Consider the following 22500-nt stretch of genomic DNA (forward strand, 5'->3'; position numbering starts at 1 on the left):
ACGACGCGGTCCGATAAGACGCATTCCGACGGATTCTCCGACCGTGTGTACGCGGCATTAGACATCTGTAACCAGAACGAGTTTTCTCATTGGAACACATCTTCTCTATTCCTATTCAACGACAGCTAAAAATTTAGGATTTTCCATCACTTTCAGTTCCAACGATAATGGTCACCAGGATGCGCAGCACCTTTTGCTTGGGAAATTCTTAAATTTGTGTGTTATATACTATCAACTACCCCAGCCACAGAAACTATTATCTGTACATCTACTTTCCACACGCAGCATGATAATAAGCAGATCAGGTTTCATCTTCTCTGAATGTGGGCATTTGTTTATACAGATGGAGACTTTATGCAAAGAACCAGTTAATAGTAACCATACTGGTACGAAGGTACAAATCAACCCATCTCAGACTTAGATATAAATGGCACTTGAGAAACACTCAGGTGTAACTCACTTACAATTTGATGTACTTTTAGCTTCTACACTACCTATATATATTTATTATAGGTGTAAACACAATCACACTTCATAAAAAGCATGGATACGTTCAAGCTAAAAAGGTCTAGCTAAAGTTTTATCAACAAAATACAGGAAATCGACCAAGACTTTTATTTTGTGTGTATGAGGTGAATGTGGTTAGCCAACAATTGACAGAGTAAATTAGTCTCAAAATGTATTAATATTGTCAAGCAAACAAACATGTCATGCTCATTACTGCCGCCTCTGGGTATTCAGCATTTTGTAGTCTAATCCAGCCTTTGGCGAGTATAGGGCCATGCGTTTTGGAGCCTCCTGACTAACTGTCACAATACCCTCTCTGTGGTGATACTTATTTGGTTCATTTTACCCCCTACAGATGTACTACACATGCATCTACCCCTGATGAAGCGAGCATGGTCGTGCAAAATGTGTTGGGATACTTTTCATGCCTGTGTACGTTTCCATTTAAATTTTATATCATTAAGGCTGGGTTCACACTGCTGCGGGGGGAGTTTCGGATGTGATTCACACCGCAAATCACATCCGATCTCCGTAGCGCTGCGAGTTCAGCCATACAGATAGTATGGCTGAACTCGCAGCGGTCCCGCAGCAAACTCGCACGGGACCCTTTTTTTCGTCCGCAACAGAATCGGATCGCATGGGCGTTCACACCATGCGATCCGATTCTTGTGCGAGTCGGCAGATCGCACTGCAATATGCGATCGGATCTGGGGGTGTCATTAACATATCATTGACACTCCCAGCCGTTCGCATAGGGCAGTGTGAACTGCCGGCGGGAGTCGTGCGATGCGGGAAAACGCCGCGGATTCGCGGCGTTCCCGCATCGCAGCGGTGTGAACCTGGCCTAAACGTGTAATGACATTTTTTACTGTATGCATAATTTTAGTGGCTTGGTTATGATTCATGTTGTTTATGTTTGCATGACATTTTTAATAAATTTTGATACTGCATTTACTCTGTCAATTGTTGGCTAACTGCATGTACCTCATTTAAAGTCCCAGGGCAATTTCTTGTATTTTTTTGCATATATTGGGATAAAGGTGGTTTGCGGGTGACATCAGACCTTTTAGTCTAGTGTTTTACCATGCAAGGAAGAAACGGTTAGCTTTTTCGATTTAGCATTCTCTTGTTTATTTTTAAAACCTTATTGTACATATACACGTCATTCATGGCCCCAGCATTGTGGTGTGAACAGGGAACAAAGAAAGCAACTATTTACTATGTGACCTTGCAGTGACTGAAAAATGTCTTCATTTCTATATGTCCTTCAGGTAATAGGTGGAATTTATTTTGCATTTCTCCTCCTAATGGCAACAGACTGTTTTAGCAGTCAATTATCAGTGTGACTGAAAGAAAGTTACCTTTTCAATATCTGCGAGAGAAGACAAGGACTTGCTTTGGAGAACCTCAGGTGCAGTGAAGGCACGCAAATCTTGATTGGAAACATTTTCATCTGTAAATGATATGCTTCCAGAGGGCAGCAGCAGGAGAGACCAAGGGGAGATGATAAATCCAAGAGCTGCAGGATCAGCTGTAAAAACAGAAACACAAGGTAAAAAATAAATAAATAAGAAAGGTAAAAGTTCCAATATGGCAATTAAAAAAAAAAAAAAAAAATAATGCAAGTGAAAATCCGGAAACTTTTGTTTTCTGTACATTTAGAAATTGGCTTTAGAAATTAATTCAGCTCATGTGTGTGTGTGAAAAAGTGATTGCCCCCTTGTTAAAACATACTATAACTGTGGTTGTCCACACCTGAGTTCAATTTCTCTAGCCACACCCAGGCCTGATTATTGCCACACCTGTTCACAATCAAGGCATCACTTAAATAGGAGCTGCTTGACACAGTAAGGTCCACCAGAAGATCCTTAAAAGCTACACATCATGCCGAGACCCAAAGAAATTCAGGAACAATTGAGAAAGAAAGTAATTGAGATCTATCAGTCTGGAAAGGGTTATAAAGCCATTTCCAAAGCTTTGGGAATCCAGCGAACCACAGTGAGAGCCATTATCCACAAATGGCGAAGACATGGAACAGTGGTGAACTTTCCCAGGAGTGGCCGGCCGCCCAAAATTACCCCAAGAGCGCAGCGACGACTCATCCAAGAGGTCACAAAAGACCCCACAACAACGTCCAAGGAACTGCAGGCCTCACTTGCCTCAGTTAAGGTCAGCGTTCATGCCTCCACCATCAGGAAAAGACTGGGCAAAAATGGCCTGCATGGCAGAGTTCCAAGGAGAAAACCACTGCTGAGCAAAAAGAACATCAAAGCTCGTCTCAATTTCTCCACAACACATCTTGATGATCCCCAAGACTTTTGGGACAACATTCTGTGGACCGATGAGACAAAAGTGGAACTCTTTGGAAGGTGTGTGTCCAAGTATATCTGGCGTAGAAGGAACACTGCATTTCATAAAAAGAACATTATACCAACAGTAAAATATGGTGGTGGTAGTGTGATGGTCTGGGGCTGTTTTGCTGCTTCAGGACCTGGAAGACTTGCCGTGATAAAAGGAACTATGAATTCTGCTGTCTACCAAGAGATCCTGAAGGAGAATGTCCGACCATCTGTTCGTGTACTCAAGCTGAAACGAACTTGGGTTCTGCAGCAGGACAATGATCCTAAACACACCAGCAAGTCCACCACCGAATGGCTGAAGAAAAACAAAATGAAGACTTTGGAGTGGCCTAGCCAAAGTCCTGACCTGAATCCTATTGAGATGTTGTGGTATGACCTTAAAAAGGCCGTTCATGCTCGAAAACCCTCTAATGTAACTGAATTAGGACAATTCTGCAAAGATGAGTGGGCCAAAATTCCTCCAGGACGCTGTAAAAGCCTCATTGCACGTTATCGCAAACGCTTGGTTGCAGTTGTTGCTGCTAAGGGTGGCCCAACCAGTTATTAGGTTTAGGGGGCAATCACTTTTTCACACAGGGCCATGATGGTTTGGATTTTTTTTCACCTTTAATAATAAACACCTTCATTTACAAATTGCATTTTGTGTTTACTTGTGTTGTCCTTGACTATTGTTTAAATTGGTTTGATGTTCCGAAACACTTAAGTGTGACAAACATGCAAAGGAACAGGAAATGAGGAAGGGGGCAAACACTTTTTCACACCACTGTATATTATTCTGATGAGCTTTGCTGGTATTTTTGCACATGTATTTGAGGGATTATAGGTTAGTATTTACGTAGTATAAATGCTCAAGCGGTTGCAGAGCAAACATACCAGTGCTGCTATAAACCTAATAAAGTGTAATGCCCTGAACACACGGTCGGAAATTCCGATAGAAAAGTAAGTTGTTGGAAATTCTGATTGTGTGTGGGCTCTGACTTTTTCTGTCGGATTTTCCGAAGCACAAAGTTTGAGAGCAGGATCTAAAAATTTCCGACAACAAAATCCGATCGCATAAATTCCGATCGTGTGTAGACAATTCCGACGGACAAAGTGCCATGCATGCTCAGAATAAACTAAGACAAAAGCTATTGGCTACTGGCCTGTTTATAGTCCCAACGTACATGTTTGAAGTCACCTCGTTCAGAACGATCGGATTTTCCGACAACTTTGTGCGTCTGTGTATGCAATACAAGTTTTGGACAAAATGCGGTGGAAAAAATCCGATGGATTTTGTAGTCGGAATGTCCGACCGTGTGTACAAGGCATAAGGAAAACTCTTCTGTAAGAGCTAACGGGAAAGCAGTTAATATCGCAAAATACAATTTTGTCTCTGATTTCGTAGATATTCAAATTGCTTGATCATCCAAGTCAGATGCTCAGGATAAACTTCCAAAATGCAAGCCTGGGAAGTGCAAAGCGCATGCGTGGGCTTGGTAGAGAACATTTTGGCAATCGGCTCTGTCAACTGGTGAGCGCCATCTTGCTAGATTTGAGAATAAAGCTACCAAATAAGTTAACTTTGTACCCCCCCCCCCCCCACTTCATGATACGACACTGTGCTGATTTCACTGACAATTGCACGTGCATGCACCCCCCCCCCCCCCCACAAATAGAGCTTTCTTTTGGTGGTATTTGATTACCTCTGCAGTTTTTATTTTTTGCACTATATCCAAAAAAAAAAAAAAAAAAATCACATTTCTTTATCAATTTAGGCCAATATGTGATAGTCTGATATATGTTTTTGTAAAAAAAAAAAAAAAAAAAATAATAAAAAAAAAAAAGATCCGAATGTGTGTATATTGATTGGTCCGCGCAAAAGTTATAGCAGCTAAAAGCTATGGTATATTTTTTATTTCTTTTTATCATTTTTATTTATTTTTTTATTAATAATGGCAGCAAACAGCAGCTTATGCGGTGGAGAAATCAGACACCTGACACTTTTTGGGGATCAGTGACACCAATACAGTAATCAGTGCTAAAATATATACACGGTCATTGTACTAATGACACTGGCAGGGAAGGGGTTAACATCAGGGGCGATCAAAGGGTCAACTGTGTTCCCTGGGAGTGATTAACTGTGGGGGATGTGCTTTGACTAGGGCAGTGATGGTGAACCTTGGCACCCCAGATGTTTTGGAACTGCGTTTCCCATGATGCTCATGCACTCTGCAGTGTAGTTGAGCATCATGGGAAATGTAGTTCCAAAACATCTGGGGTGCCAAGGTTTGCTATCACCGGACTAGGGGAAGGTACACACAGTTCCTGTCCCCTCTCACAGACCTGCCTTTCTCCTAAATGCTGCCTTTCTCCTAAATGATCGGTGGATTTTGGTGGACATCGCATTTTCCCCAGACAAGAAAGTACCAGATCACGTACCACGTACATTGACTTCAATAAAGGGGAATTTTTGCATTGACGTCTATGGGACGTGATTTTGCATTAAAGCCAATTGGGATACGATTTTGAATTGAAGTCAATAAAAACATAGCATGCCATTATCAGCATTTCCCCTTTTAAAAGTGCAATAACCTATTTTCCACCAATCATTTTTGGCAAGCGATATAGCGGTGCATCCCTATTTGCCACATAGTAGCCCAAGCAAACTCTGCATTAAAGTGACACTAAATTACTTATTCTCCAATAATAACCCATACATTTCCACTACTTATTGGCCATGTAGCCTATTTTTCATAAAAACATTTTTTACTATGTTGTATTGCCTCCTTGTAATGTCTGCTATGAACTCCAGAACCTCTCATTTTCATATTTGTTTAAAACAGGGGTGCCACATGATGTGGCCCGTGACCTCTTGCTCTGCAATGGCGGGTCAGCAAGAGCGCCACGCTTCCTGCCTCCCTCTCCTGGATCTGACAGCATCAGCTGTCATCTGTGGATCCACACCAGTCGGCAGCCCTGGACACCACCAGTGTGGCCCAGATGGACGAACACCATACACACCGAACTGGACATAGAATGCAGCAGTGAGCGCCAGTTAAGTCCTTGTTATAAGTATTATCTTTGTGAGTGGCTTACTTTTTGTATAAAAATGTTGCCTTTATATACTGCACTCAGATGGTGCTGCTCTCCTTCTTTGCTCTGATCTTAAGACCCCTTTCACACTTTAGGCATTTTAGCGCTAAAAATAGCACCTGTAAAAGGGCCTAAAATTGCCTCTCAAGCCACCCCAGGGTGAAAGCCCAAGTGCTTTTACACTGGGGCGGTGTGATTGCAAGATCGGAAAAAAAAGTCCTGCAAGCAGCATCTTTTGGGCGGTGCAGGAGCAGTTTATACACCACTCCTCCACTGCCCATTGAAATTAATGCGGCGCAACACGGCCCGATTACCCCTTTCTTCGGGCACTAGCAGGGGTTAAAAGCACCCCGCTAGTAGCTGAAAAGCGCCGCCATAACAGCATTGAAGCTGCGCTAAAATTAGCGGAGCTTTACCACTAACGCCTGCACAGCCCGTGTGAAAGGGGTCTTACAGAGTTGCTTTGAGCTCCCGCAGCAGGCAGCAACTGTACAGTGCAGCATCTTTTGGACTTTCCAATGACCATTTAATAGTCAATATTGTAGTTATCCAAACCTTGACCATTGGTTCCCTGTTAGCCTACCCTTTATACACCCCCTTTTGAGACCCCTTTCACACTGAAGGTGCTTTACAGGCATTTTGGCGCTGAAAACACCACCTGTAAAGTGCCTCCCATGCCTTCCCAGTGTGAAAGCCCGAGTGCTTTCCCAATGGGGCGGTGAGCTTGCAGGATGTAAAAAACAAAAAAAAACAAAAAAAAAAAAAAACAGTCCTGCAAGAGCAGTGTTTACACCGAGTCTGCACCGTCCCTGCCATTGAAATCAATGGGCAATGCTGCCGAAGTGCCTGCAAAGAACTTCAGGCAGCAGTGCTTTTCGGGTGCTTTTAACCCCTCGTTAACCCTTTCTTTGGGGTTAAAAGCTCCCTGCGCCCGCTCAGCACTGGTAAAGCTCCACTAAAACGAGCAGTGCTTAACTGCTCGCGTGGGGTGGTCTTCAATGTGAAAGGGGTCTTAGTATTCTGAGTAAAGCCGTCGCTAGAGGAAGCATGGTCGCAGGAGTGGAGCCGCATAAGCCGATGCTTCCTGTATAGCGATGGCTTCTTTAGGCATGTTACCTGCACTGAGCCATAAACTTCTGTTATTACCCGAATACATGAGTTTTTGTGCACATTCAAAAAGTGTACAACACCTGCAGGATATAATAGATGTCTACAGCAAAGTGCAGCTAACCCACAGGAAAGCCACAAATGCCCTGCACCCATGGTGTGGGTAAACCACAGCACATCAGTGTGAAAGCATCCTTTGGCCCCTTTTTCACATGATCAGTTCAATTTGGTCTGCCTGTCTGTTTTTAATGCGGACCCAATTGGACCCTCCATTTACCTCTATGGAGCAGCAGATGTAAAAGAACTTTAGACTGTTTACACCTATCGCCAATCCTATAAAAAACAGAAGGGGATCTGTCCCCTTCCGTCTGGGCGGATCAGATGGCTCAGAGTAAAGAGAGCTTCCTCGTGACGTCCGAGGAGGGAGGGGTCACCCGTTTACATCACTGGATCGCCCCACTCGTAGCTATATAAGAACTGTCACAGAGAAGAAGCGTCAATCAGCGGGAGCCTCCCATGGAGGCGGAATGGTTGCGGCTTTTTTTTTGGTCCATTGGTTGGCATTAATTTACATTGCAGGACATTTTTATTTTATTTTTTAATAAAGGACTTGCCCCAAGCTGTCTTTTTTTTACAATTTTTGACACTTTTTGTGAAACAGTAGGGGTACGATGTACTCCATTACCAATTCACATGGGGCGGATGCTGGGATCAGGGGTTCCCCTTGTTAAAGGGGGCTTCCAGATTCCGATAAGCCCCACGCACGCATACCCTCACAACCACCAGGTAAGGGTTGTGGGGATGAGGGCGAGGCCCTTATCCCCATCAACATGGGGACAAGGTGCTTTGGGGTCAGACCCTATGCCATTTTTTTTTTTTTTTTTTACATTTTACATAGACTAACAGTGTTCGTGTTCTTCTGAACCTTTTGCCTGTTCCGGATGTTCTGGTGCGAACTGAATCGGGTGGTCGTCAGCTCATTCCTATTCATCAATAAGAGATTAACCGTGTAGATGTTTTTAAACTGCATAGCTTTATACAGTGTCAACAATTTATGTTGCACTTTTACATATATACATATATTTTTATCCATCTCTACCTCACATTCATACATACACACATTCTAGACAGGAGCCAATTAACCTACCAGCATGTCTTTGGAGTGTAGGAAGAAACCAGAGTCCCTGGTGGAAACCCTTGCAGGCATGGGGAGAACATACAAATTACATGCAGTTAGCGCTCTGGTTAATATTCAAACAGAGGATGCTAGTGCTGTAAGGCACAAGTGCTAACCATAAAGCCACTGGGATGTAAAAAATCGCTGCTTTTCTTTCTCTTCCTTCTGCAGCGCTGTCAGGATGGATTAGAGTGATGCCCTCTGCCGATACTGACCTATCAAAATTGTTCTGATCCGTTCCAGAAGCACTGCAGAAAGAAGCAGGACACGAGTGGGAATTTCAAATCCTCTGACCGCTGCACAAGCTGCATGGGTACTGACAAGCTCAGTATTCATGGAGGTAGGTATATACAGCAGGGGCCTGGGGTGGGGTTTGATGGAGGGTGTAAGGTGTTAGTTCACCTTTAATTGTTTTCTGTAAAGGTGAAGACCTTAACTTACACATAGCAGAGCAGCCCCCAAATTATGTACCAGATTCTTTCCAGTCTCGTATGGATTTCAAGGGGGAACCCCACACAAAAAAAAAAACAAATAAAAAAAAACAAAGAAAAAAATAAAAACACAAGAAAAAAAAAAAAACGGTACTGGGGCCATACTGGGTCAGTGTCTTCACAGGGGATCCCAGGTGACAAATGACTAAATACAGTCATGTCCTTATTTGGTCAATACATCGCCCAAGATACCTACCAACACTTTGTTTGCATTCAGCTATAAACTAGGGAACTGTCATTCACGATGAGAAGTCATTGTGTGGATCATGATGGTAGCCAGCATGCTTTTTTTTTATTTGGCCTGGGGTCATTCTCTTCATGACAGACATAGATCTGTAAGGCTGGATGATGTGATTGATTACGCATTTACATTTGGGACATTTTATAAAGGACTTGACAAAATCTGTTCTGTATGTTTAATTATTGTAGCTTTTTTGCTGAATAAGTGGGGACCCCATATCTTAAAGGGCGCTTTCAGATTCATACAAGTCCTCCACAACCACTGGCCAAGGTTGTGGGGATGAGGCCCTTGTCCTCATCAATATGAGGGCCAGGTTAATTCGTCCAGGGGTTCTCTCTGGAAAAGGTACCCTTCCCATGTTGAGGTCACATGGTCTGGTATACAAAAAAAAAAAAAAAGAAGAGGCTTCCCACTGTGTCAGCAAAACCAGTGTGGTGGTCCCATCCGTATATGTAGAACAAAAAAGTACCCCCAAAGTGGGACTTTGACAGACCACCAACACACACAAAGAAAGTATAAAATATCATATTTATTGATACACAAAGTAATAACAACAGGGACAGATGACTAGCATCTTAACAATAAGAATATGCAATACAATACAAATAGAAAAGACAATAAACCATATAACACCACTTATGCTCTCATAGGGATTGGATATTCCAAGACCCGACGCGTTTCCAGCTTTACTCTCCACCCCTGATGAAAGTTTTCAAGCAAAGGAAACTCCAATATGGTAATAGCTCATGATTAAGCCACTCCTCAGTGAGAGGTAGAAATATTAATTAGTACAAAGGCAGCCAGACCACAATGTCAAATCCCTAGTGACGACCACGGATGTCAGCGCATCCCTCTGCAGAAAGTGCAAGCTGAGGTGGGTACTGCAAATTACGTATCCACTGGCTCCCCATCTCCCGGGCTCGGAGAGCATTGGAACCAGACGGGATACCATACATCAGCGTTTCCTAGGTATCTCAATAAGGGATCCACATGGATAGGGGACCTCCTGGGGGCCACATTATGGGTTTGGATTTACCTTGGTGTGGGGTCCATTTTACCCCACATTACCTTAGGGAGCCAGTGGATGCATAATTTGCAGTACCCACTTCAGCTTCCACTTTCTGCAGAGGGATGTGCTAACATCCGTGGTCATCACTAGGGATTTGACATTGTGGTCTGGCTGCCTTTGTACTAATATTTCTACCTCTCACTGAGGAGTGGCTTAATCATGAGCTATTACCATATTGGATTTTCCTTTACTCTCCACCCCTGATGAAAACTGGAAACGCGTCGGGTCTTGGAATATCCAATCCCTATGAGAGCATAAGTGTTGTTATCATGGTTTATTGTATTTTCTATTTGTATTGTATTGCATATTCTTATTGTTCAGATGCTAGTCGTCTGTCCCTGTTTTTATTACTTTGTGTATCAAAAAATATATTTTATACTTTCTTTGCATGTGTTGGTGGTCTGTCAAAGTCCCACTTAGGGGGTACTTTTTTGTTCATGGTCTGGTATAGTTCATGAGGAATGATGGGACTGGAAATTCATGGTGTTAAGCTGTATGCTCAGATAAGGGTGTGATATGGATTTTTTTTTGGGGTGGGGCATTTATGTTTTTATTTTAGAGTATGGATGGGATTCCCCCATAGGCTGAAGGGTCTGTTATAGAAATTTAAAGTGATTGTAAGGGTATTTTTTTACATTTTTTTTTTAAACAAACATATCATACTTCCCTCCACTGTGCAGCTTGTTTTGCACAGAGTGGCCCCGAACCTGCTGTTCTGGAGTCCCCTGGAAGCTCTCGCAGCTCCTTCTCGCATCAGATAACCCCCTAACTCTGGGGGATTACCTTGTGGCGTCATTGGATTTAATTTAAAGCAACGGGAGGCAATGCTGCGCTGCTATCAATCTATCCAATCAAGAGCCGGGAGCCCATGGAGAGACAGCCCGCGCATCCCCGCCAACTAAATGAAGGGGTTCAGGTAAGTAAAACGGGAGGGGGGGGGGGCGGCTAGGCGGTTTTTCACCTTAATAGGGATTTTTTGGGGATTTTTTTTTTGTGCGTGGGATCTCTCATTAACATGTATATATTTTTTTAATTCAGCCACTTTACAGACAGGTTCGGGGAATTCCTCCAAGCTTGTCTAAAGAAATGTAGTATTTTTTTAAATGTTTCACTTTAAGCATTAAAATCACTGTTCCAGCCAAATGGAAATTTTGTTTTGGTAGACGTCCCCCAGAACAGTGTCCAGCTACCAATGCCCTTGTTTGACAATTATTTGCCTATTAGCCTAGAAAATGGCCATTACGGATTTCTATGACTTGTCTATCTGATTTTACCGGGGTTCCCTGATCTGCATTTAGACTTAGCAGAGTTTGCCAAACCTACCCCAATTATGTTCAGCTATTACTATCACTATCACTATTACTACCTAAACCCAATATCCTTACAAATGTTGAGAACTTGTAAGCTTGTCAATGTTTTACATAAATTAAAGATGGCTGTGCAACAGAGTAAACCATCTATTAGGCAGAAACATATTTGTAATATATGTTACAGGTTACAACATATTATATGTAAAATATAAAGTGGGTGATGAGTCTACATACTTTACACAGTATTGAGTAGGTAGGTGTAAGGTGTGTAATTGGGAGCGATTACATATGGGTGTATATCCCATAATTCCATATTAACAAATAAATGCTTTCAATGTAAACATGTTTTGTATATTTCATGGCTCATCCAAACAGTGTCAGCAATGACTAAGAAAATCGAGTATCACAAGCTGTGGAACTTTTTAAGGATGTGTGATTTAGATATTTTTTGAAAAATCTTCATGCATATGTAATAAACCACTACTGGTTGGGTCAATAAAAATAGAAATAGAGCCATTTTACACAAATCTAGCCAGAAGTCATAAAAACATAAAATAATCACAAAATGTAGCTGAAAATCAGTTACACAGGCCAATACAAAGTAGGGCTGAAACAAATAATCGATTAATCGACAACTAATCGATTATGAAATGAATCGATTACCATCTTCATAATCGATTAATCGTCCAGTAACATAATGGGGTTAAAAAAAAAAAAAAAAAAAAAAAAAAAAAAACTAAAAATGAGCTCTTTATAGTACAAAAATATAATCACTACTGTAAATATGTTCACTGTTCTTCAGTAAAATTAACCCCTTCCAGTAGTTATGTGCTTTTTTTTGTACTATAAAAGGTCTAATTTTAGTCTTCTTAACCCCATTATGTTACTAAACATCTTAGACCTGGTTCACATCTATATGTTTAATGGTGCTTTTTGCAGAAACGCACTACAGTTCATTTACATGGATTCCTATGGGACACGTTCACATCTGTGCTTTTTTCAGCTGCTGCATATTTGGAAAGGGTCAGGGACTTTTAAATGGTGCTTTTTTTGGTTCAATATACTTCAATGGAGAAGATGCAGAAAAGAATGTAATGCGTTTTTGCAACAACTTGTGTTTTTTAATCTGCCCAAAAAAAAAATACAAAAAATGCAAATTGCAGTAAAATCACATGCACAAAAATCAAAAAACGCACAGCAAAAAGTACTGCAGGAACAGATCAAAAGCAAAAACTGCATAGGTGTGCCGAGCCTTATGCTGGCCTCACAGATCAATTTTCAGGTGAAAATATTCAGATATTCAAATATTCATTCACTGAAAGAATTTTATTTGAAATTTTCACTTCATTTCTGAACAAAAACCACATACACTGTCTGCAAATTCCTTTGACTGAGAAGTTTTCTATTATTTCCAAATTTTCCTGTCACTGTTGTTGAAAATGAACGTCAATTTGACCCACTTTTTTTTTTTTAAGGTTATTAACCGATTAATCGAAACAATAATATGAAAATAATCGTTAGTTGCAGCCCTAATACAAAGTCAAAGTGTCAGCAACTTACCAGCGAATACTACTTAAGAAAAAGTATACAGGATTATACAGTCATGCAAATGATTTTCTTTCAAACAGTCTATGTAGCATGATAATATAGGATTGGTCATTGTACTAAGTTAAAGAGTGCCACTGTACGGTTTATGAGCAAGAGAATGCTCAGTCTTTCCTACTCGTGGCAAGGCTGCTTAGATTTTGCATGGTCTATAACCATCTGCAGATACACCAGTGAAAGATACATATATAAAAAAAAAAAAAAAAAAAAAACCCAGTAGTCTAACTTATTAAAATCTTCTATACAGTATTTGGATATTTATACAAGCTTTGTGACATACACTGCATAGTTATCCAGCTCAGGCAGATGCTAATGTGAAGTTATGTCTGCACAGTGATGTGTAATATGTCAGGGATATACCGTATATACTCGAGTATAGGCCGACCCGAATATAAGCCGAGGCCCCCAATTTACCCCCAAAAAAACTGGCAAACTTATTGACTCGTGTATAAGCCGAGGGTGAGACATGCCTGTCCATCCCTGTGTGTGTGTCCGTCCATCCCTGTGTGTCCGTCCATCCCTGTGTGTCCGTCCATCCCTGTGTGTCCGTCCATCCATCCCTGTGTGTGTGTGTGTCCATCCATCCATCCATCCCTGTGTGTGTGTGTGTCCATCCATCCATCCATCCCTGTGTGTGTGTGTGTCCATCCATCCATCCATCCCTGTGTGTGTGTGTCTCCATCCATCCATCCATCCCTGTGTGTGTGTCTCCATCCATCCATCCCTGTGTGTGTGTGTCCATGTGTGTGTGTGTGTGTGTGTGTGTGTGTGTGTGTGTGTGTGTGTGTGTGTGTGTGTGTCCAGCCTACCTGTGTCCCGAGCCTGTGTCCCGAGCCTCCGTCCCGTGCCTTGCCTCCTTGCCTCCGTCCCGTGCCGTGCCTTGCCTCCTTGCCTCCGTCCCGTGTCGTGCCTTGCCTCCGTCCTGTCCCGTGCCTTGCCTTGCCTCCGTCCCGTGCCTTGCCAGGATCGCCGCTCTTAGTCGGCGCCTCGGCGGCCATTCTACCCTTCAAACGCCGCGCCTCCGCCTTCGCCTGTGATAGGCGGAACACTGAATTTCCCAGCAGCCTGTGTTCCGCCTATCACGGACATCGTCTCATCCTCGTCCGTAGTACGAGGATGAGACGATGTCCGTGATAGGCGGAACACAGGCTGCTGGGAAATTCAGTGTTCCGCCTATCACAGGCGAAGGCGGAGGCGGAGGCGCGGCGTTTGAAGGGTAGAATGTCCGCTGTCTGTCTGCTCGACACGCTGATCGAGCAGGCAGACAGCGATGACTCGAGTATAAGCCGAGGGGGGCACTTTCAGCCTCAAAAAAGAGGCTGAAAATCTCGGCTTATACTCGAGTATATACGGTATACTGTATACAAGAATAAAATAATTAATAGGCATCAGATCACACCAAATGCTGCATTGCTAGAGATAAATGACTATTTGTAACTCAAAAACATGTATAAAAAGACACCCAGGGAGGCCAATAATTAGTGCGCAGGGTGGCCCCGCACAATTTCTTTTGGCGTCCCCCGGCGGCTCTCGCAGCTCCTCCTATCAGATAACTCCTTAGGAGAAGCACTCTCCTGAGGTGGTTACCTTGAGGGCGCTCTCCCAAGTCCAGCATTTGCACCTACAGACACAAATGCCGGATTTGATCCTGCACCCTGGTGCCTGCATCATTGAATTTGATTGACAGCAGCGGGAGCCAATGGCTGCGCTGCTGTCAATTTATCCAATCAAGAGCCGGGACCCCATGGAGAGAGGGACAGCGCGTCCGACAAAGAGATGAAGGGGCTCAGGTGAGTAAAACGGGGGGGGGGGGGGGGGGGTGACTACCAGGGGTTTACAACAACCCTTTATGGTTGTGCACAAACAAGAAAAAAAAATGGGGATTAGAGATCACCAAGAAAGCTTCTAAAAGGAACACATCATGGACTTAAAGAAAATCAACTTTATTGAATATGGTTAAAATGAACAAATGCAAAAAAACTACCACTGATGCAAACATTAAAAATGATGACGTCAAACAACTCAGAAACCTTCCGGCAGCACACCTTATACAACCACCACCTTCAGTACCCACTGCAATAAGTCTATGGGGACAGAAGGGTTCTTAAACAGTCAGAGGATAAGAAAAGGATGAGATTATTCAAATGGTGAAGCCACTCAATCCACAAAGACCAAAACCCTGGTAATTTTCTAATCAAAAGGGTGCAGCAATCCACATAGAATGCCGCTGAGGCTGAATGTTCAATTAAACCGCAAAGAGGGTAATACAGGCTGGATGGGGAGATAAGGGTGGGGTGGAAATGGGAGTAGCTGGCTGTATCTTGGATAGGGCCTATGGATAAACAGCAGAACCAGTCACATAAGTCCACCCCACAACAGGAGATTCGCAGGCATACATATTATACCGTATTTATCGGCGTATAACACGCACTTTTTCCCCCCTTAAAATCGGGGGAAAGTCGTGGGTGTGTTTTATACGCCGATTCCCACTGTCTGTGAGTCTAAAATACCGAGCGCCGCCGAAAAAGACAGAGCGCCGCCGAAAAAGACAGAGCGCCGCCGAAAAAGACAGAGCGCCGCCGAAAAAGACAGAGCCGACTGCTCGGCTCCGCTCGTAGTCCCGCCTCCCTGCTGTTTCTGGAGCGAGCGCTGCCGAAAAAGACCGAGCCCAACTGTACTGTGTACTCGGCTCGGCTTGCAATCCCGCTCATACTGGGCGGGACTGCGAGCGGAGCCAAGCCGACTGCACAGTACAGTCGGGATTGGTCTTTTTCGGCAGCGCTCGCTCTTTTTCGGCGGCCGGAAATTTAAACATGGGCAAGGCTGCAAATGACACTCTGCAAGGCTGCAAACGGCGCTGGGCAAGCTGCAAATGACACTGATTATTCTGCAATGATGGACAAGGCTGCAGATGCACACTGATAAGGCTGCATTGACGGGCATTTAAATGTAAGTTTTTTTTTTTCCTTAAACTTTCCTCCTAAAACTTTTTTAGTTAACTACTTACAGACCGGACCATTTTTCTGGTCAAAGACCAGACCACTTTTTGCGATTCGGCACTGCGTCGCTTTAACTGACAATTGCACGGTCCTGCGACGTGGCTCCCAAATAAAATTGACGTCCTTTTTTTCCCACAAATAGAGCTTTCTTTTGGTGGTATTTGATCACCCCTGCGGTTTTTATTTTTTGCGCTATAAACAAAAATAGAGCGACAATTTTGAAAAAAAACTTATTTTTTACTTTTTGGTATAATAAATATCCCCCAAAAATATATAAAAAAAAACTTTTTTCCCCCTCAGGTTAGGCCGATACGTATTCTTCTACATATTTTTGGTTAAAAAAAAAAATAGCAATAAGCGATTATTGATTGGTTTGCGCAAAAGTTATAGCGTTTACAAAATAGGGATAGTTTTATAGCATTTTTATTAATAATTTTTTTTTTTTTTTTTTTTTACTAGTAATGGCGGCGATCAGCGATTTTTATTGTGACTGCGACATTGTGGGGGACCCATCGGACATTTTTGACACATTTTTGGGACCATTGTCATTTATACAGTAATCACTGCTATATAAATGCAGTGATTCCTGTGTAAATGACACTGGCAGTGAAGGGGTTAACCAGTGGGTGGCAGTGTAGGGGTTAAGTGTTCGTAGGGGTGTGTTACTAACTGTGGGGGGGGGGGGGGGGGGGGCTTTCATTTAGTGAACACTGATCTCTGCTCCAATCACATGGAGCAGAGATCAGCGTCACTAGTTGCTAGGCAGAATGGAGAAATGCTGTTTACATGGCATTTCCTCCATTCAGCCGTCCCTTGAGACGATCGCGGGGATGCCCGCGGCGATCGAGTCCCGCGACCAGACTCACGGGGGTCCCGACCAGCGCAGGAGCGCGCCGCCGGCGGCGCTCTCCCGATGGCAGGGCGGCATTGAATATTGGACGTACCTGTACGCCAATATGCCTGCCCGTGCCATTCTGTCGACGTACATCGTCGTGCGCTGGTCGGGAACCGGTTAAAATGCCCTCCTAAACTTGGGGTGCGTGTTATACGCCGGTGCGTGTTATAACCCGATAAATACGATTATATATATATATATATTCTCAACATACAAGTGCCATATAGCATTCAATGGGCAGCATATAGCCGCTATACATCCGAATGCTCACCACCTCATGTCTCGCAGGATCGGGGTTGTTGCAAATCCTCATGCTGTGTGCAGTCTGTGTTTGCCAGTTCCTATTTCGTAGTTCAATAGCCCAGAGAGGTTAAAGTCCTGCAGAGCCAGCCTGCTTCCAATTGTTGGGAGGGTGGGCCAGGCAGGGTCAACAGAGTTGCGTGGTGACATCACACTGACTGGTTTCGTTCCATCACCTCATGTCTTCCCCCTTCTGTAATACATGAGGTGGGGAGCATACTGATGTATAGCGGCTATATGCTGCCCAGTGAATGCTATATGGGACTTGTGTGTTGAATTCTCACTAGTCTATGGCTATTTTCACACTGGGGCATTGGCGGTAAAGCGCCGCTATATTTAGCATTGTTTTACTGACGTTTTTGCAGCCCTGATTTTACAATCAGCTGTTGTGTCGGCAAGACGACACCTGCGTACAATAACCAACTGAAGACATTTTTCAGTCAGATTGTGCCTCGCACTGCCAAGGAGTGTTTATGTAGGTGAGGGGTGGAATTTAACATGAAGGGCAAGGATTTTTTTCTGCTATTTTTCCTGGAGGGCCTATTTAGCTAGCTAAACATTTAAAACTCTGCCCCCATTTTTGCAGCAGTGGCCATCAATGAAAACATCCGCCCCTTCATGTTAAATTCCACCCCTCACCTACATGAACGTGCCTCGGCACAATCTGACTGAAAAAGGTCTTCAGTCGGCTATTGTGCGCAGGCATTGTCTCGCCGACACAACAGCTGATCATAAAATGCGCTGTTGTGCTATTACGTACGGCGCATGCGCAGTTCGTCCAGGTGTTCTGTCACTGAGAAATGACACCATCAAATTGTGCCCGGGCCGAAGGGCGCATACACAAAGCAGGCACCATACGTAATATCAAAACACCTGATTTTACCATCAGCTGTTGTGACCGTGAGACGGCGCAGGCGTGCAATAGGAGACGTAATTTATTTTTGTCAGATTGTGGTTTGCGCTCACGTCGTGAGTTTGTGTCCATGATGGGCAGATTTCTACACGTTGTGGGTGGATTTATGGGCACTTGGGGGCGAAATTACATGGCCAGTGCTGCAAAAAAATAAAACTTTCTGATGGGCGGATTTTTACATTTCTTGGGTACTTTAGGGTGGAATACCACAGAGTTATATTTTTTGCAGCACTGGCCATCTAATTCCGCCCAAAAGTGGCCATAAATCCGCCCACAAGAAATGTGGAAATCCGCCCATCACAAAGTTTTGAGCCACTGGCCATGTAATTCTGCCCTCAAGTGCCCATAAAATCAGCCCTCAACGTGTAGAAATCCACCCATCATGGACATGAACTCGCCACGGGAGCGCGTATCTGACAGAAAAAATCAATTCTGTCGGCTAACGTGCACCTGTGCCATCTCGCCGTCACAACAGCTGATGGTAAAGTCAGCTGTTGCGATGTTACGTAAGGGCGCATGCACCTTGAGCCCGTGCACTATTCAATAGGGGCGTTTCTCGACAGAACAGGTTGGCGGGGTGATGGGCAGATCTTCCCTCCGCTCTCCTGTTCTGTGCTCGCTGGGCTGCAGCAGCGGAGGCAGGATCAGAGAGAGAAAGCTCCCAGCAGTCGACACCCGCCCAGGATCAGCCCTGCCTGCGGGCCATTTGTAATTGGTCCGCAGGTCGGTACTTTGAGACCCCTGCTCTACTGAGGCAAGCACCCACAAGAGGTTGCATTCACACCTGAACAATACGTTTTTGTGCATTTTGTTACACCATTTGAGCTTCAGGCTTTTTTGTATTAGCCTACAGAGAAAAGTATCATCTGTGACAACATTTGATACTGTGTGGACTTATCAGCTCAAAAACATAGTGTGCATTTTTGTGCACACCAATGCAATTCTGTGGCACTCAAAAAGCATTAATCTACCTGTATCAAGCTACAAAATGAATTGTTTGGCTTCAGGTGTTTTGGAGTGCAGATGTAACCCACCACCATAGAGATGCATTGTTTTTTCTCTCCCTGAACACTTTGGAGCATCAAGCTTTACGCTACAAAATGCTCAGGCGCCAATGGAATTTAAAAATCACACGTACAACAAATACACTGATGCTCATGTAAAAGTGAGCTAAAGATGCACACATTTAAGCTATTTTAACAGCTTTATACGCACTGTAAAAGAAGGCCAAAGGTCAGTGAATGCCATCTGGTGGCCCTCCAAATCCTCAGTTTCAGTGGTCTGTTCGTGGTGGGCTAAAGCTTATTTTATAGTCTCAGAGATTTTTACAACATTGAGAGGAGACCTCGATTAAAAATCTGTCACACAATGCTCATCATAATTATTCGTATACTTAACACAATAAATTGTGTTGCCTGAGAGTTCACAGCCAGACAAGATCAACCGTGTTAAAGTCAAAGTATTAATATTCTAGAAATCAAATGCATTTTATACAGGAGCTTCAGTCAATGAACGGATCGGATCATTAAAAAAAAAAAAAAGATGTTTCAGTTGATGATGATGGTTAAAGAACAACTTATTTCATCTTTCCGGGACCCTATTGGTGAGATCTTGATTCTGCATACCTGCTGCGGCCAGTATAAAGAGGGTCCTGTTCTGCTCACTGGATTTTATAAATACTTTATATTAGAGCTGCACGATTCTAGCTAAAATGAGAATTACAATTTTTTTGCTTAGAAGATAGATCACGATTCTCTCACTATTCTCGCAGCGTATTATCTTTCACATTAAAACAAAAAAAATTGTGCTAACTTTACGGTTTTGTTTTATTAATATTTATTGAAGTGTATTTTTTCCCAAAAAATTGCATTTGAAAGACTGCTGGGCAAATACAGTGTGACATAAAATATTGCAGCAATTGCCATTTTATTCCCTAGGGTCTCTGGTTTTATAATATATATATATATATATATATATATATATATATATATATATATATATATATATATATATATATATATATATATATATATAAAAAAAATATGTTTGGTTCCAAGTAATTGTCTAGCAAAAAATATTGATTTTAACTTAAGAAAGAAGTGTCAGAAAAAGACTTAGCCCTTGTACACACGGTCGGAGATTCCGACGGAATGTGTCCTATCGGACCGTTTTGTCGGATATTCCGACTGTGTGTGGTATGCATCGGAATGTTTCCGTCGGGATATCCATCGGACCAAATTTTCCAACTTGCTGGAAATATTCTCCGACAAACTGCTCCGATTGGACATACTCCGATCATGTGTAGAGAATTCTGATCGGACAAAGTGCCACGCATGCTCAGATCAAATTCCTACATCAAAGCTATTGGCTACTAGCCTGAACGTAGTCCCGTCGTAACGAAATAACGTAATCACGTTCTGAACGATCGGATTTTCCAACAACTTCGTCCGGACCGTGTGTATACAACAGTTTCGGACAAAATCCGGACAAAATCCAACGGATTTGGTTGTCAGAATGTCCGACCGTGTGTACAAGGCCTTAGACTTTAAGTGGTTAAACTTCCTGCATTTACACTTTGAAAGCTTGGCAGACTGCCCAGATTATTTGTTTACACAAGAAGTTTTTTCCCTTTGATCTAAGAAGTAAGCATTAGTTACAAATGTTTCAAGTTCTACATTTGCCAGATTGCCCAGGATGCTTTCTTTTGTCAGCTGAGTGAGCAGATAATCTCTCCACTTGTTTATATGAAAGAATCGCCTACTCTCAGCGGAAGAGATCATAAAGGGGGGGTGGAATCGAGATTGCGTGTTTTTTTTGTTTTTTTTTGTAAATAGTCTTTATTAAAATTTTTAGTGTACAGAAATACAGGATACAAAGGGCGAAAAGAAAATACATTGCCCAGCAATTAACAGATGCCAATCTCCACATTGTATTAGACATACTGGCAAGAAAGGGAAAGAAAAGAAAAAGGAAAAAAAAAAAAACAGCAGGAGAAAGCAAAAAACACAAAAAAAAAAAAAAAACACACAAAACAGAAACCCCAGTTACAGGATATCGGTACAGTGATGTGAGTAGAGATTGCGTGTTTTTAACGATTAATCGCGCAGCTCTACTTTATATTACAGAAATAGTATAGAAGCACTCACGGGTCTTGCAGAGGATAGCTCAAAATGCCTCTATACTACTTTTGGATTTGTATACATTCTTTGCAGGTAAGAAGCTGGGAATTTCTCTCACACAGAGTGCAGTAGCTACCATAGGGATTATTTTAGAATAAGTAGCCTAGCCATCCAGCCCTAGTCCAGGCTGCACAAATTTTCCTCATATTTTTTCTAATACTAGGACTTCCTTTGAATGTCAAATCTATCTAGTGGCCAAAATGCAGTATATTTTCTTTTTGAGGTATTTCAGAAAAGTACCTTTTTACTCGTTTTAATTGTTTAAATCCAGACTCGACAAACCTCAGCCATCAGGTCGCACTTGCAACTAGAAATAGTGTCCTGATGTTTGGACATTTGTCAGCCCATTCACGGTTACAGGGGTTGCGCAAAGTCCTATTGCCCTGGGCAGGTTGTTTTTTTTAACATATAGCCCTGCCGCAAGTTACAAGCAGCGGGGAAGGGATGTCCTTCTGCTGCATGTAGTTCACTGACCGAGCAGCGTTCATAATAAGCGTGTAATGGATGGTGGCTGCAACTGCCTTGCACAGCACTCTCCTCCTACTATCCTGTGTAGATATAGATAGATATACACACACACACACACACACACACACACACACACACACACACACACACACACTAATATATACAGTGCCTTGCGAAAGTATTCGGCCCCCTTGCACTTTTCAACCTTTTGCCACATTTCAGGCTTCAAACATAAAGATATAAAATTTTTATTTTTTGTGAAGAATCACCAACAAGTGGGACACAATTGTGAAGTGGAACGAAATCTATTGGATTTTTGAAACTTTAATAAAAAAAAATTAAAAGTGGGGCATGCAAAATTATTCGGCCCCCTTGCGTTAATACTTTATAGAGCCACCTTATGCTGCGATTACAGATGCAAGTCACTTGGGGTATGTCTCTATCAGTTTTGCACATCGAGAGACTGAAATTCTTGCCCATTCTTCCTTGCAAAACAGCTCGAGCTCAGTGAGGTTGGATGGAGAGCGTTTGTGAACAGCAGTTTTCAGCTCTTTCCGCAGATTCTCGATTGGATTCAGGTCTGGACTTTGACTTGGCCATTCTAACACCTGGATACGTTCATTTGTGAACCATTCCTTTGTAGATTTTGCTGTATGTTTGGGATCATTGTCTTGTTGGAAGATAAATCTCCGTCCCAGTTTCAGGTCTTTTGCAGACTCCAACAGGTTTTCATCCAGAATGGTCCTGTATTTGGCTGCATCCATCTTCCCCTCAATTTTAACCATCTTCCCTGTCCCTGCTGAAGAA

At 42.8% G+C, this 22500-nt stretch overlaps 1 protein-coding gene across 14 annotated transcripts in view; it reads right to left on the minus strand.

Moving 5' to 3' along the window:
- The window catches only part of PTPN13 (protein tyrosine phosphatase non-receptor type 13), a 413328-nt gene that overhangs the window by 288940 nt on the left and 101888 nt on the right, over positions 1–22500 (minus strand). For all 14 annotated transcript variants that reach the window (XM_077476384.1, XM_077476379.1, XM_077476376.1 and 11 more), the window contains exon 3: positions 1869–2038. In XM_077476384.1, the coding sequence (XP_077332510.1) occupies positions 1869–2038 (170 nt within the window). The remainder of the gene's footprint in view (positions 1–1868; positions 2039–22500) is intronic.

This window comes from Lithobates pipiens, unplaced genomic scaffold, assembly GCF_037356315.1.
Source record: "Lithobates pipiens isolate NorthernLeopardFrog02 unplaced genomic scaffold, aLitPip1_a1.2 Scaffold_13, whole genome shotgun sequence".
Lineage (NCBI taxonomy): Eukaryota > Metazoa > Chordata > Amphibia > Anura > Ranidae > Lithobates > Lithobates pipiens.